At 41.9% G+C, this 14436-nt stretch overlaps 2 protein-coding genes across 5 annotated transcripts in view; one reads left to right on the plus strand and one right to left on the minus strand.

The window, feature by feature from the left end:
- DCBLD2 (discoidin, CUB and LCCL domain containing 2) overlaps positions 1 to 5607 on the plus strand; it is a 65717-nt gene extending 60110 nt beyond the window's left edge. For all 4 annotated transcript variants that reach the window (XM_075766455.1, XM_075766448.1, XM_075766461.1 and 1 more), the window contains 2 exons: positions 1139 to 1276; positions 2351 to 5607. In XM_075766455.1, the coding sequence (XP_075622570.1) occupies positions 1139 to 1276; positions 2351 to 2793 (581 nt within the window). In that variant the 3' untranslated portion in view covers positions 2794 to 5607. The remainder of the gene's footprint in view (positions 1 to 1138; positions 1277 to 2350) is intronic.
- Positions 5608 to 5675: 68 nt separating this feature from the next.
- The window catches only part of LOC104630080 (cell cycle control protein 50C), a 33873-nt gene continuing 25112 nt past the window's right edge, over positions 5676 to 14436 (minus strand). Inside the window, exon 9 of the transcript XR_012837764.1 lies at positions 5676 to 5933. The gene's annotated coding sequence lies outside the window, so the exon portion shown is untranslated. The remainder of the gene's footprint in view (positions 5934 to 14436) is intronic.

A 14436-nucleotide genomic window follows, 5' to 3' on the forward strand; every position in this document is an offset into this window, starting at 1 on the left:
ATGCTTCTGCTACAGAATAAAGGGCTGGTGCAGCAGCTGGTTTGTACTGTCAGTATGACCGTGCTTCGCTTCTCTGTCTTCATGTTGAAAATTTCCACCTGTGTGTTTGCTCACTGGCAGTTTTAAGTATGCCTTATCCTTTAGACAAGAAACCTTTTAACAACCTTATTTTTATTAACTGCCTGTCCATTTCCAGTAGGTCACAGCATGGTTGGCTTAGAATGTTAGATTCAAAATATTCTGTATTTAATGGTCAGTGATGGACATGCCTAGGTTTTTTTTTTCCTGTTTGCTTAAATTTAAACATTCAGTATGTAGATCTTTTTTAAAAGGAAGTTTTGCACAATGCAGTATGAAAATAATGTTGCTACACTTCTCTGTGGAACCTCTGCCTGTCCCCTCCCACAGGCTACCTCAGATTTTGTTAACAGTGTTCTGTGGTTTTGAATCTCCTACAGGATGGTCTCTTACAGTGGGGATGAAATAGGTTAATGGGCAGCAAAACTAGAGTGGCTCTGGCTACTGGGGAAGGGAGGGCAGGAATGTGACAAAACCAACCCTCCCTACCACAGTCACTCCTTGTCATCTCCACTGACGTTAGAAATCCTCTTTATTCAGGTTTTTTGCAAATATTCACTGATCAGCCTTTTTCAGCAATGTGAGTTAGAAACATGACATTAACAGCCAGAAACCACATTCATTAAATGTACTCTTAGGTTATTAACTGAGGTTGTCTCAAATTTTGTGTAAATACTCGATTTACAAATTGGAATCATGGCTGACTTCTCAGTATTTTCTGTGTTGTATTTTTTGAGTTTATTAATGTGATAAGTAGCCCCAGCGCTGCTGCTAATGGACATTCAGGGATAGAGTCACTAGACTGCAGAAGTTCTGCTGGTGTTTGAAGGGGGGGAGAAGTCAGGTGAGTTGATTGGGTGAATCTTCTGTTTCTGAATCTTCAGTCTGCCAGAAAATACTAAAACATCTTGTAACCTTAGGGTCATGCAAATACTGATAATTGAGGTGTTTACCTGCTACTACAAAATACAAGCTGTGGTGTAAAAATATTTTAGTAGCTTAAACCCCGGTATATGTGCAGTCTTAGGAGGTGTGTGTTTGTTTTTAAATCCATGTGAAGGGTGGTGGAAAGGAATGAAGCAGTTTCTCCCAACAAAATCAGCAGAACATGAAGAAACTCCTGTACGCTACAGCAGCAGTGAAATTGGTCACCTAAGACCAAGAGAAGTCCCAACAATGCTGCAAACAGAGTCTGCAGGTACATTTTATTGGTTTTGAGGGCTATGTAATATATATAATATGGATTTAAAATGTCAGGAATTTGGCTACATTTAATTATTTCCTGTTTGTTTTGGGGAAGAGAGGAGAAAAGAATAGTTCTGTTGGTAAGTGCATTTCTTAAAATCCAAGCTTCTTCAGATCTGTTCTTGGTGCATCATAAAAGTATGTTGACTTGATGTGCTGTGGATAGACACTTTTCCCAAGCTAATGCAATAACTGAAAGTGTCTTCACTTGTACTTGTTGTTAAACCCCATAAAGGGTTGAAAGATTTTTTTTTTGTTCATGTTTTCATGCACTAAAAATAACTTCATCCCATTACCTTTACGCACAAATGTGAAATGTGTACTTGGTTCCCTACACTGATAGTATGGATTAAATCATTGTTTTGATTTAGAAAAGGAGGTGTTACTGATAGCGGCATATGCCCTTTCCTTGGTGAACCAGTCATTAGAGGAAGATGACTGACTGTGCCTTTGGTTCTGTGCTTACATGCTGATGGCAGAAATATGCAGACGCGCAGGAATTACAGCTTCACAACAGGAAGAATTACTTACCTCTTTTTGGCTGCTTGCTTGTTTTTACCCAGCTAGCTAGGTTTCTCACCTCTGGCTTTTGTAACTCAGATTATCTGTTGAACTAAATCATCTCAGCTGACCACCTGCAGGCTTCCCCCCTCAGATGACAAACCCTCCACCCCAAGGGCTGCTTTATCCAAAGCCAGGCTAGGATAATTTCATTTAATTCTAATTTTGCAGGGAAGCACATAAAAATAACTTTGTTTTGAGGCAGATTTACAGCATGGGAAGTCACAGCTCACAAGGGAGGAAGTATAAACCTGAGAAGTCAGGATGTTGTAGCTATCCCAATGGCTTTAACTATTGGGTGGAAATGACTTCTTTTTCCAAAGCAATGGCAGAGACAGACCACTGGTTTGATCTAAGATAATAATTCCTGTGTCACTATTGACAGGTGGTATTTAATGTGATGTCACTGTAAATGACTTCCATTAAGTGTGTTTTTATTTTTGTTTTGTTGGGGCTTGCGACACAGAGTACGCTCAGCCACTGGTAGGGGGAATTGTTGGCACACTTCATCAGAGATCAACCTTTAAGCCAGAGGAAGGGAAAGAAGCAAGTTACGCCGATTTGGACCCTTACAATTCACCCATACAAGAAGTTTACCATGCTTATGCTGAACCACTACCTATAACTGGACCAGAATATGCAACTCCAATAATCATGGACATGTCCAACCATCCCAGCACCCCTCTTGGCATTCCTTCCATTTCCACCTTCAAAGCTGCAGGGAATCAAGCTCCTCCACTGGTGGGAACTTACAATAAACTCTTATCTAGGACAGACAGTGCATCATCAGCACAGGTGCTGTATGACACACCAAAGGGGCAGCCGGGGCCAGGTGCCACTGATGAATTCGTGTACCAGGTACCACAGAGTGTGGCCCATTCTGCTGGGAGTAAGGATGAACTGAGTTAGCTCACGAGTAAGGTAGAATAATGGCTTGCTTTTTAAAAGCCACTTCCACGAAGCTGACAGTTTCATTTTTTAATCGCGTTGTTTTGATATTGTTAGTCTTAAATAATATGATGTTCAACCAAAAGATGTGGTATTGGTCTGGGAAACCAGTAATTCTGCCTTTCCTTAAGCTGTATATGTAATTACAGCTTGTTTCCTGCAAAACTGTGGACGTTTTTATTACTACTGTACAATTGTCTGTCAGACATGAGAGAAGAACTGTTCAAGATTAGCTTCAGTAATTCATAGATGTGAATGCTAAATTGGGAGAAACAGTTTAAAGTATGAAAGCCAGTAATTTCTCGCTAATGGTACTATTTCTGGGCGGGGGGGGGGAACCAAACAACCTCCAAGCTCCTAACTTTCTAACATCTATATGTAAGCACTATAGCTTCTAAAATTAATTTTACACTCTATAAAATGCCTGCACAACTTTGGACTTTAAAAACTACTGTCAGGACTGATGGCAAAAATCCCATTCACTTCATGGCGTAAAATAGTTTTGATTCTAAATTGCATTATTTCAGCTTTTGTTCACAGCATTAGGAATCATCAGCTGTGTGTTCCTCAGAAGTTTCCCACCATTTTTGTTAGCCTTCCAGAACTAGAATCCATTGTCTGTACACTCTGTTTTCTGCCTCATCTCCCTAAGCCACTCAGTCCTGTTCTTCCTAGGGATCCAGGAGGCACAAAGTCATACAAGCAAACTACACAGTAACTACTTTTACATTTTTTCCCCCTACTAAGCGAAGGCTGCGCTGAATAGCGTCTGCCTCAAGGTCAGACTTCCCTGATGGTCAGTGTGCAAGAAGCATCCAGGTGTTGGAGGTGACTGAATTCAGAAAGGTTCTCCCTGTCCCCCTGCCCTGATTCCCCCCAGGGTATCTATTGTTGTGTGTTAAGATGTGAGCATATACAAAGCAAGCTATGTATATACCTTCATGAGTGCTTAAGGAAGCACACAAATATTCTAATGGCGCACAGTTTGTGTTATACATGCATTTAGCACATATGGTACATTTTAGCACAATTGAAAAACTTTAGCCTTAGGGCTTTTCTTGCAATTGTTCATATTAGAAGTATAAAAGATTCCAAAACCTTTGCAAGAGAACCAGTACTGTTCCAAAGCATGTCCATTTCAGAAGCATTTAATGAAAGTTGTATCCTTTGAATGTTCCAGTGTTCTCTGCTATGAAAACATTGCAGTCAGTCTTCTATTTGAGCTAACATAGGCTAGTTTTAGCTAGGTAATCATGAAATGAAAACAATTTGGATGTCATATTTGCCATTTTTTATATTGTTAGAAACAAAGCACAGCTTTTTAACCTAAGTAGGAGAAAAACCCCACAACAAAAATGCTTTATTTTTGTGGTAACAGCACTGTTGGGAGGATGCTGAATTAATTTATACATGTGAAAGCCCCTACCGACACATTAGCCCAGTTTTACGGACTTCAGTGGTTACTGTTTGTTTCTGTGATGTAACTCATTTCAGCCTTGTTTATTGCCCGGGGTCCTTAGTCTAAGTAAGTGGAGAACATCCAAATCGAAACTAAAATACTGTTCAAGAGGGCTGCCACCATGTCTTTATACCAGTATGGTATCCTAATTTAACACTTAAAAAGTTGTTTGCACAGAGGCTATATATAAAACTCAATACTCCAGGCTTACTCATGGTCTGTTCAACATCTAGAATGTGTTCTTACATACTCTGTGCTACCTTAAAGCCCAACTCTACAATTTTTTGATCATTCAATCTCATTCGCTGAGAATTATAATTAATTATTTTTTTAGAATTGGGTATCTAAGCCTAAATGTGAATGTAAGTAAGGGTGGTATATAAGACCCATTCAAGAAAAAGAAATTCCTGCCTATAGTTCTATTGTTTTTTATTGCAACTGTTTCTGCTTGATAAAGCTAGTCTGCAACCTTTGTAGTTTTGCTTAAACAGGTAAGTGTTCTTATCCATCAGCAGCAACTATGACTTCAAAATTATCTGAGCTGATTTTATTTGAAAGGGGCAGGAGGTTATTTGTTTGCACCAAGACGTGACATATTTATTCCAGCCAAGTTAAGAAACCTCTGCATTCTCAAACTGTACCAGTTAAAAAATTAAATTAATCTATCATAAAAAGATATGGATGTGTTCAAGTCAGTAAAATTAACTCGCTTGGATTTAATTTTTTAGTGTAGGCCAGGTATGGTAGCACTGTGGATATACTGTAGGATAAGATGGGATAAGAATTAAACAGTTTCTCTACAGTGGGTTATTTTTAAGCACCAGTAATGCAGAGTCATTATCTGAGCAGCATGAGCTGTTGACTGGAATGGTTGCTTTTAAGAATTTAAGTCCCTTTTCTGAAAGAAATTGGTCCCAAGCTTTGCTCCCTGCTTTCAACTTTGAACATGTTACTTGGTAGGACTAAGAAGAGAAGGTTGAACATGTAACGGTTGGGTTTAAAAATGTGTGCTATGACCTGTTGAACATTGATTCCCAATTGTAAGTTGCATGACACACTTAAAAATCAGCATCTGCTGTGCACAACACAAGCAGAGGTACATTTAATGGGTCTCTCTTACATGTGAAGATATATGGATATAAAATGTATTTCAATCTTGTTTGGCCTGAGTATTCTCCCAGAATGTATGTTCTTACCTCAGCATGTATTGTAGTTGCTCAGTATTTGTATATGTTGCTAGAACTTAGACTGTATAAATAGTGAGGGATTTTTATATGTATGTTAAAGTCTTTTAAATAAATTGTACATACATATTACTCAGTATGTTTGCTGCATTTAACACCCACCTTATATATAATTCATTTGTAGTGGAAATGCGAGGGTTATTTATGAGTTGACCCCTGTTGTAGTATGGTATGCCCTGCCTCCAAGGGTGACATTGTACTGGTTCCTGGCAGCAGCAACCACACACAGAGGAGAGGTTGGTCCCTGCCCCACCTCACCAAGTGTTATAAGTAATAAAGTTAGACTTACCAGAGAGCTGGAGTCTGCTGCAGGGCAAGTGGTATTTACAGGAGGGAGCTTCCCTGGAGTCACCTGCTGCTGGCAGAATGCTGGCTCTGGAGTCCTGTGTTACCAGAGGCTAAGACACTAACACCCCACTGGTAGTGTTATGAGAAAGTCAGGCTCTGCTCCAGTAGCACCGTGGTGGGTTGACCCTGGCTGGATGCCAGGTGCCCACCAAAGCCACTCGATTGCTGCCCTCCTCAGCTGGACAGGGAAAATTAATGTGTGCCATGAGAAATAAAAACTAAATCTTAAAAACACCTTCCCTTCTTCCTGGGCTTAATTTTACTCCCTTTCTCTCCCTCCTTCTCCCCAGTGGTACAGGGGGATGGGGAATGGGGGTTGCAGTCAGTTCATTACTCCATGTCTCTGCTACTCCTTCTTTCTTGGGGGAGGACTCTTCACACTCTGCCCCCTGCTCCAGCACAGGGTCCCTCCCATGGGAGACAGCCCTCCATGAACTTCTCCAGCGTGAGCCCTTCCCACAGGCTGCAGTTCTTCACAAACTGCTCCAGTGTGGGTCCCTCCCATGGAGTGCAGTCCTGCAGGACCAGACTGCTCTAGTGTAGGTCCCCCATGGGATCACAAGTCCTGCCAGCAAACCTGTTCCAGCGTGGGGTCCTCTCTCCACAGGGCCACAGGTCCTGCCAGGAGCCTGCCCCAGCACGGGTGTCCCACAGGGTCACAGCCTCCTTTGGGCATCCACCTGCTCTGGCATGGGGGCCTCCACGGGCTGCAGTTGGGTATCTGCTCCACCAGCAACCTCCATGGGCTGCAGGGGGACAGCCTGCCTCACCATGGTCTTCTCCTATGCCTGGACCACCTCCTCTTTCATCACTGACCTTCGTGTCTGCAGAGCTGTTTCACATCTCACTCCTCTCTCCACTACTGTTTCCACAGCAGGTTTTTGGAGTTTGTTTCCCCCCCCCCCCCCAACTCTGTTATCCCAGCAGCACTACCACTATGGCTGATGGGCTTGGCCTTGGCCAGCAGTGGGTCCATCTTGGAGCCGGCTGGAACTGGCTTTATCGGACATGGGGGAAGTTTCTAGCAGCTTCTCACAGAAGCCACCCCTGTAGTCCCACCACTACCAAAACCTTGCCATGTGAACCCAATACAATAACCCATTTCTTAGATACAGAGACAATTTCCGCCCCCCCCCCCCCCCCCGCCCCGAGTCTGCACACCACCTCTATACTGGTAGAGAGGGTCTAGTTTATTCAACTAGACCATGGCTATTTTCCAGTTACAAAAGAAAAACAAAACCCCTCTGCTTTTGATTTCAAAGCATTGCCCTCCTTTAGCTTAATTCTAGTACTGCCGTTCCTAACTTAAGGAAATCATAATTAGTCGTTTTTTGGGGTTTTTTTGCCAGTAGAAGGTTAAAATTGGATCCTAAATGACTTAGTCCTGTGCTTGTCAAACTGAAACAGCCTTGTAACACTACAAGCAGACTTGTCTTCAGAAAATGATTGCCTGCAAGCATCCCTGCTTTAGTTGACCAGTGTTCTAGAGTGACTGTTCTTGAGTGGGACAGCCATCTCTGTAAGGCACAACACTTGGCATTTCTTTATCTAGTTCTGCATCCTGTTAAACATACATTCTGCATGAAACACAACTTACTTACCCCTGAAATACTGCTATTTCAGCTTGGGCTGTCTCAGCTTCATGTTTAAGGTTTTTCTACATCTTGAGTGTTGGGGGGGGGAGAGAGACAGGACAACCCAACCAATCTTGAAGCAAAACCATATCTAGCTTTCTGAAAGTTGACATACTAATTTGTTTTTTTTTAAATTACCTTTTCACAAATGCTGTAGAGCAATAGTGAAAGCCCATGAAAAGTGCTTAAGTTAAAAGGTCAAGTATTCTGTTCACTACACTAATAGTACATTATTTCTAGGAAGAAAAATTCCCCCCCCCCCCCCAAAAAGTAAAGCTTTTCATGTAAATGAATGAAATTTGTCCTTCATCCTTAAGAATAAGTGTTCAACATTTGTACTGTTTTATACTGATGAAAACAGAATTCACTTATGCTTGCAGTAAACTCTTGTCTCCTGTACTGGCAGTTCACAGGTGTCTCTTTGCAAGGTGGAAGAAACTCCTTTTGCTCTACTAGACACTTCAGATGTCTCTTGGCATTAAAACTTCGATGAAATGCACATACTTCAAACGGCTGATGCTGATCTGTGAGGAGACTAGGGATCGTTACTGTATGTGCTATTCCAATGAAAGTAAGTCAGCTTTGGAAGGTGTTCAAATTTTTCTTTAGTTAACTCTTAAAACAATTATTGATAATTGAATCAAATATACCATGTTTCAACTTCCAGACATGCACAACTATGACTTTTATGAAACTACATGATCAGTAACCAAATTCTGATCTAAAAAAGGCATAGAAAACTTGAAAGTGGTGTCAGTTTTCAGCACACCCAGAAGTTTATACCAATAGCTGTCTCTGCTGCCTTGCAAAAGGAAAAAAAAAACCTTTTTTTTGGACATGTAACGACAGTACTGCACATGTAATTGGAACAAAGACTCCTACCTACATTCACATTGGCAGAAGCCTAAAACAGCTTTTAAGTGCACTTCTGTCTGCATGCTGAACTTATCATCTAGGGTGACTACACAAACACAACTCTATGGTGAAATTACAGTAAAAATCACAGTCTACCTAAAACCAAAGTTAAATAATGTTGTGATTCTTTTAGCTTTTTTTACCTTTGTACCTAGCTTTAAGCAAGACAGAGTCCAAAACATGATGCAATTGAGGGGGAAAGTGGAAGTCTATAGATTAGGTTTCACACTGACACAGTGCCACAATACATTATAATAGTCCATAAATAATTTTTAAGAAGTCTTACATTATTTTCTAAAAGTGCCTGCAGTTCATTTGCCTTGCTCCTGAACATACTGCATCTTCACAAGATTTTAGGTCTCCAAAACCAGCTTTTGGAGACAATGGACTGAGTGTCAGAATCCACTCTGCCCAGGAAGGCTCCTTTATATTGGCCTGGTCTAGTACATGAGTCTTTCTGAAACAAAGGCAAAAAAGAGTTGAATTTTATTAGTAAAAAAAGAATCCATGCTTTATGTATCTAACATCTGACACAGAGGCATGGATGATTGATTAAAATATTCCTTCAGAAATACCAGGAACAGGTCTGTTCAAGCTATTCCGTAGGTTTATTTTGTAACCTCACAAAAGTGGATTCAAAGATGTGCTCTGTACCTGCACATTCTGCACAAATTCTGTGAAGATTATTTGTTTTCCTGCATCCAAAAAACCCAAAGGCAGCCTCGTTACTGCAAAAAATGCTTTAATTGTCACTTTAACTACCTCTGAAGTAGACCACACCACTAATATATTTAAATGCTGTAACTATTATTAGGAGAAATTAGCCCAAAGTAGAATTTGGTAATGAAGTTAAGCTAAACCTCTTATAAACAAAAATGGTCAGGCTTTGTTTCAGCATCTCACCTGGAAAGCAGGATGCCCAGCAGCACGACTGCCTACTACTACTACTACTGTGGCTTACTGGTACTTCCACAAGTTAGTCGTGACCCACTTTCTATGCCTGGAAACTGCCAGAATCCTGCTGCAGCGTCTCTGGCCACAGGGAACACAAGGGCTACAGGGGGACTGCATCTCACTGCCTGGTCACCTTCCAGCAGCGCAACAGCCACTCGGCATCACCACACACTGACTCAGGGAATCACGGAAGAGGTTTCCTTTGCTCCCACAAAAAGCCTCAGCAGTATTCAAAACCACCACCAATAAACAGTTGAAGCAACTGAAGCAACTTTCAGCAGTCATCTTATACAGCCTCTCACACACTGGGAATTACTTTCTTACTGTTTCTACAAGTTCTCGCTTTTTTTTTTTCCTGTTGTACCAGTAAAAGCAGCGTTGCCTGCTGTACAGAATATTAGTACAGGTATTCGTTCCCCCTGTAGAGGGAGGACTGCATGCTTTTTTTTTTTTTTTTTTTCTAAAGGGAGGAGTTATGCCAAATTTCTTGCTACCAAGATGCCTAGTGCTTGCACAGGAGAGGAAAAATAATTTGCTAAAATACATCCTCATCTGAAAAGAGCTCAGCTTGCTGCACTGTATTATTACTACTCTAAAGGAAGTGAAATCATAGAATACTTCATGTTGGAAGGGACTCATAAGGATCATCAAGTCCAACTCTCTGCTCCTAAAAAGACTCGCTAAAATTAAATCATATGACTAAGAGCATCATCCAGATGCTTCCTGAACTCTGACAGGCTTGCTGCCATGACCACTTGTGAGAATTCAACATAAAAGATGTTAAAAACACTAGTGTCTGCTTATCTCTTGTGCAAGCATTGTGGATGTTTGATGGTTTCATCACAGAATCTTGAAGGCCACAGTGCCCAGAATGAGACAATTTGCTTGATTATCTGTGAAATGAATATTACAGTTGACATCCCTGAATATGATAATGAGCTTAAAGAATTACATGCTAAACATACATGACTACAGTACTCGACCGTCTACCCAAATCATGTTAAATGTCACCCCAGGGAGAGGAACAGCTAAGGTATAAAGCATATTGAGGAACATACCCCCGGGGAGGGAGAGAAGAGATTGAAGACCCCGAAGAGGCAGTCGACAGGTTGTGCTCCTTCTCCTCCACCCAAGACAGGGATGCCTTCTTGGTAAGCATTACGCCTTCACCTTTTGGTGAAGAACACCCAGGACAGGATTTTGCTAGCACTATCATCATATATTAGTGCTACTGCAGTAAGTGCATTTATCAATGGCAATTCTGAACTTTTTATATCTGTCATCTTAAATTACCTATCTTTTTCAACTTTGTGAAACTGTGTCAGAGAAAGTCCTTTATGGGGCTCTGACAGGCAAATGTTGACTCTGATAAGTGGCTACACACATAATTCTTTAGACCGCTGACCAAGTCTGAGACTAAGACTGGACCTAGCCGCACCCAGACCCCTCTCCAACACGAGTTTAGAAAGCAAGGGAGTCCTTTCTGAACCTCATGACTCAACAGGAGGGCCTCCCTCAGCCATGCATCAGACTCATACCCTTTTATGTGACACCATTTCCCTGGGAAGTCCCTGGCCAGAGATGCCAGTGCACTGTTTAACATATCAGCTGTGGAAACTTCCACCCAGCGTTGACCTTCTGTCTTTTGTCTCCTGGTGCATGCTCTCCTTCAAAATACCTGATAATGCTGCTGCAAAATGGAAGGTTCATAGGTGAGTCCTGTCCACTGCTTTGCAGCAGGAAGCACTTGTTTGGGTCTTCTTCACCCAGCCATCTAATTTAAAAAAAAAATAAAAATAATAAAAAAAAAACCTTGAAGATCATGCTTTTTGAAGTTTGGCTGAAACTGGGCCACGGCTTCACGGCTTTTGGCAAAGGAGAGGGCACAGCAGATAGACGACACAGAAATCCTCAATTCCTTTAAGAAAAGGATTTGAAAAAGCTACATAATTAGTCAGGAAATTCTTTTGGTGCAAGCACAGCATAGAAGTGCAGCCTCTGTCATGGCATCTTACAAACCTGCTCAGGAAAGGAAAGCACATGGAGGCAGAGGGAGGAAAGAAGTGCAGTGGAAGGTACTTCTGTCACAACACATATACCATGTCTGTATTAATAGTTTTGAAAAGCTCGTCACACTCCCTGACCTGTCAATGACTGCAAAATTTTGCAGTCCTGTTTTCAGTGGAGATTTATAGTATCAACTTAGATGGACCAGTTTAAAAGGTAAACCTTGTTTCAAGAGTTAAACAACATTCCTTAGCTGCCAAAGTCATGAAAAGCTCTTTTACATTTCATGAACTAAGGAGGCAAGAAAAAGAGTTTTTCATAGCAATTATTAGGAACAAATGAGGAATGGCTGCAAAGAAAATAGAGCAGAGGGAATTTTAAATGATGAGGACCTTTAAAATAGTAGGTTTTTTAGTTTAAGATCAAAAGGCAGACAAGTTTCACACTTACCTCTAAGAGGCTATAAAAAAAGTAATTAAGACCTTGATGCAAATAAATCAAAAAGGCCAGTGATATTTTATACTCCTTCATACTTCAAAGGCAGAGAAAGACAGAACGTTACTTTTAACAGTCATCTCTGCTCTACCATAGTAAACTCAATTGAAAGATGAAAATTGGACAAACCACTAGAAAACTCCTCCGTACAAGACATTAAAACCAGTGTGGACTATCACACAAAATGCACTATAAAGAAACTGACCAGAAAAAATAAGAACAAAAGTCTTTTACAATTATCTATGATTGTCTGTACTTCAAATTCTACCATTCTAGCTAAGAAAGGATGTTGTAAAGATGACAGACTCCATGGAGAGGAGCAGACAGGTACCACCACAGCACAAGAGTGGCAGAGAGGCATCCTAAAGGCTAGAGAGTGCAAAACCCAGGCGGCACTGAAACCGAGCCTAAAAACCATACTGAAGCTTGAACCATGCTGACACAAAGCTGACACCTACACCACAGGAACACACAGGATTTATGTTGTCTTATGTCTTTTGCCGTGGTCACTTTGATTCTCCTCCTCTTATGTTGTTCCAGTTTTTTGAATTGAAAAGCCCTTCTATTCTTTAAGGAGCTCCCTGTAAGCAGAGATCCAGGGAAATCTGTCTCAAAGCCCCAAGAGGATCCCATCACAAAGCTGCAGAATTTGCATGGGAACATTCACTGCAGTCTAGCAGATACACAGATATGTACCTTAACAGGAGTGCAAACAGACATGAACATAGTACCTGTCTTGAACTGTATTTATTGTTCAATCTCATGACATGGCAGTGAAAATTTCTGATTCACAGGAATCTTGCTGAGATTCAAGATTTGTTTTTAGCTCCTGCTGTGCTAAAGTAATATTCTATATCAGAAATTACAGCATTACAAAACACTGTCCTGGTTTTCAGCTGGGATAGAGTCACAAGAAGCTGGGAAGGGACCGAGCCGGAAAAACTGACATAAACTAACCAAAGAGGTATCCATATCATGACATCATGCTCAGTATTTAAGGGGGGAACTAGCCTGGGAGGAGGGATCGCTGTTCTGGGATGACCTGGGTGTGGTGAGCAAATTGCATTGTGTATCATATTATTTTATTAGGTTTTTTGTTGTTATTTTCCTCTTCCTTTGCTGTCCCAGTAAACTGTCCTTATCCCAACCCACGAGTTTTACCTTTTTCTTCCAATTCTCCTGCCCATCCCACAGCAGGGAGGTTTGAGCGAGTGGCCACATGGTTCCCAGCTGCCAGCTGGGGCTAAACCATAGCAGTCCTTTTTGGCACCCAATGTGGGGCTCCAAGGGTTGAGAGAAAAACAGATCTGACCAGAACGTGTTAAAACAAAGTTGTTATACGCATTTATTATATTAGTTAAATAGTCGCTGGTCACAATGGTGGTTTGTTCACATGTACACGTTATGGAAACCCATACTTGCTGCAGGTATTCCCTGTGCCACTGTCTATCACCTCTGGGGTCATGGGTCATGATTCTCATTATGCCATACTGTGTAGTATCAGCTTATGATATGATAACATCACTGGTCATGAGGTTAAGCTGGTATGTGTATGTGGCATTCCTGTCATGCATATACCTTGGGTGACATCTCTCAGAATTTGTTAATAATCGCACCCAATCTATAGGGAAGATGGGGGGGGAGAAACTTTCTCCCACTCTTTCACCTCCCCTTTTTTCCTTCAGGCTGGTTAAAACAGCTTTTGAGACTTTTGAATACCCTTGGGATGTTCAAGCCACTATGCTCCTATTGCTGTGTCTCCTGAATGTGTTTCAGGCCTTGTTCAGTATTACAAAAAAACTGTTTTAAGAACACCACACAGAGATCTGCCTGAGGCTGGATAGTCATGGGTGGCACGGCATGTGGGAGAATATGGGCAGGTACCTAGAGATCTTCTCACCTCCAATGGTTTGGAACTTCACTCCCGAACAACTACGGGACCCTGATGAAGTGATAGAGCATGCAAAAGGAAAATACTGTGGCTATTCCAAAGAGGCACAACATACTGCACTGTGCTGGGCCCTGGCCAGTATCTACCAAACACTGCTCGATATCAGGCAGCACCCTCAGGAGGAAGAGAGGGAGAACAGACTGACAACCACTGTGGCAACTCGAGCTCCAGCAACAGGCACTGCCGCTACTCAAATCGCAGTGACACGTGCTGCAGCTGAACCAAAAACCCAACCCGTGCCGGCATCAGTCACCCCTGTACATAAGAAGAAATACACAAAAAAATCAGTTCCTTTAGTAGGGGATGACGATGAACCAGGACCATCACAAGAACAGGAGGAGGAGGCAGAACCAGAGGTAATCACCCAGTCCCTGTCCCTGAGTGAGCTGCAAGACATGAGAAACGATTTCAGCTGCCGTCCAGGCGAGCACATTGTCATCTGGCTGCTCCGATGCTGGGATAATGGGGCCAGTAGCCTGGAATTAGAGGGCAGGGAAGCCAAGCAGCTGGGATCTCTGTCCAGGGAAGGGGGCATTGACAAGGGTGATTGGGAAAAAGACACAAGCCCTCAGCCTCTGGAGGCAACTCTTGTCAGGC

The sequence above is a fragment of the Balearica regulorum genome, chromosome 1 (assembly GCF_011004875.1).
Source record: "Balearica regulorum gibbericeps isolate bBalReg1 chromosome 1, bBalReg1.pri, whole genome shotgun sequence".
In the NCBI taxonomy this organism is placed as follows: Eukaryota; Metazoa; Chordata; class Aves; order Gruiformes; family Gruidae; genus Balearica; species Balearica regulorum.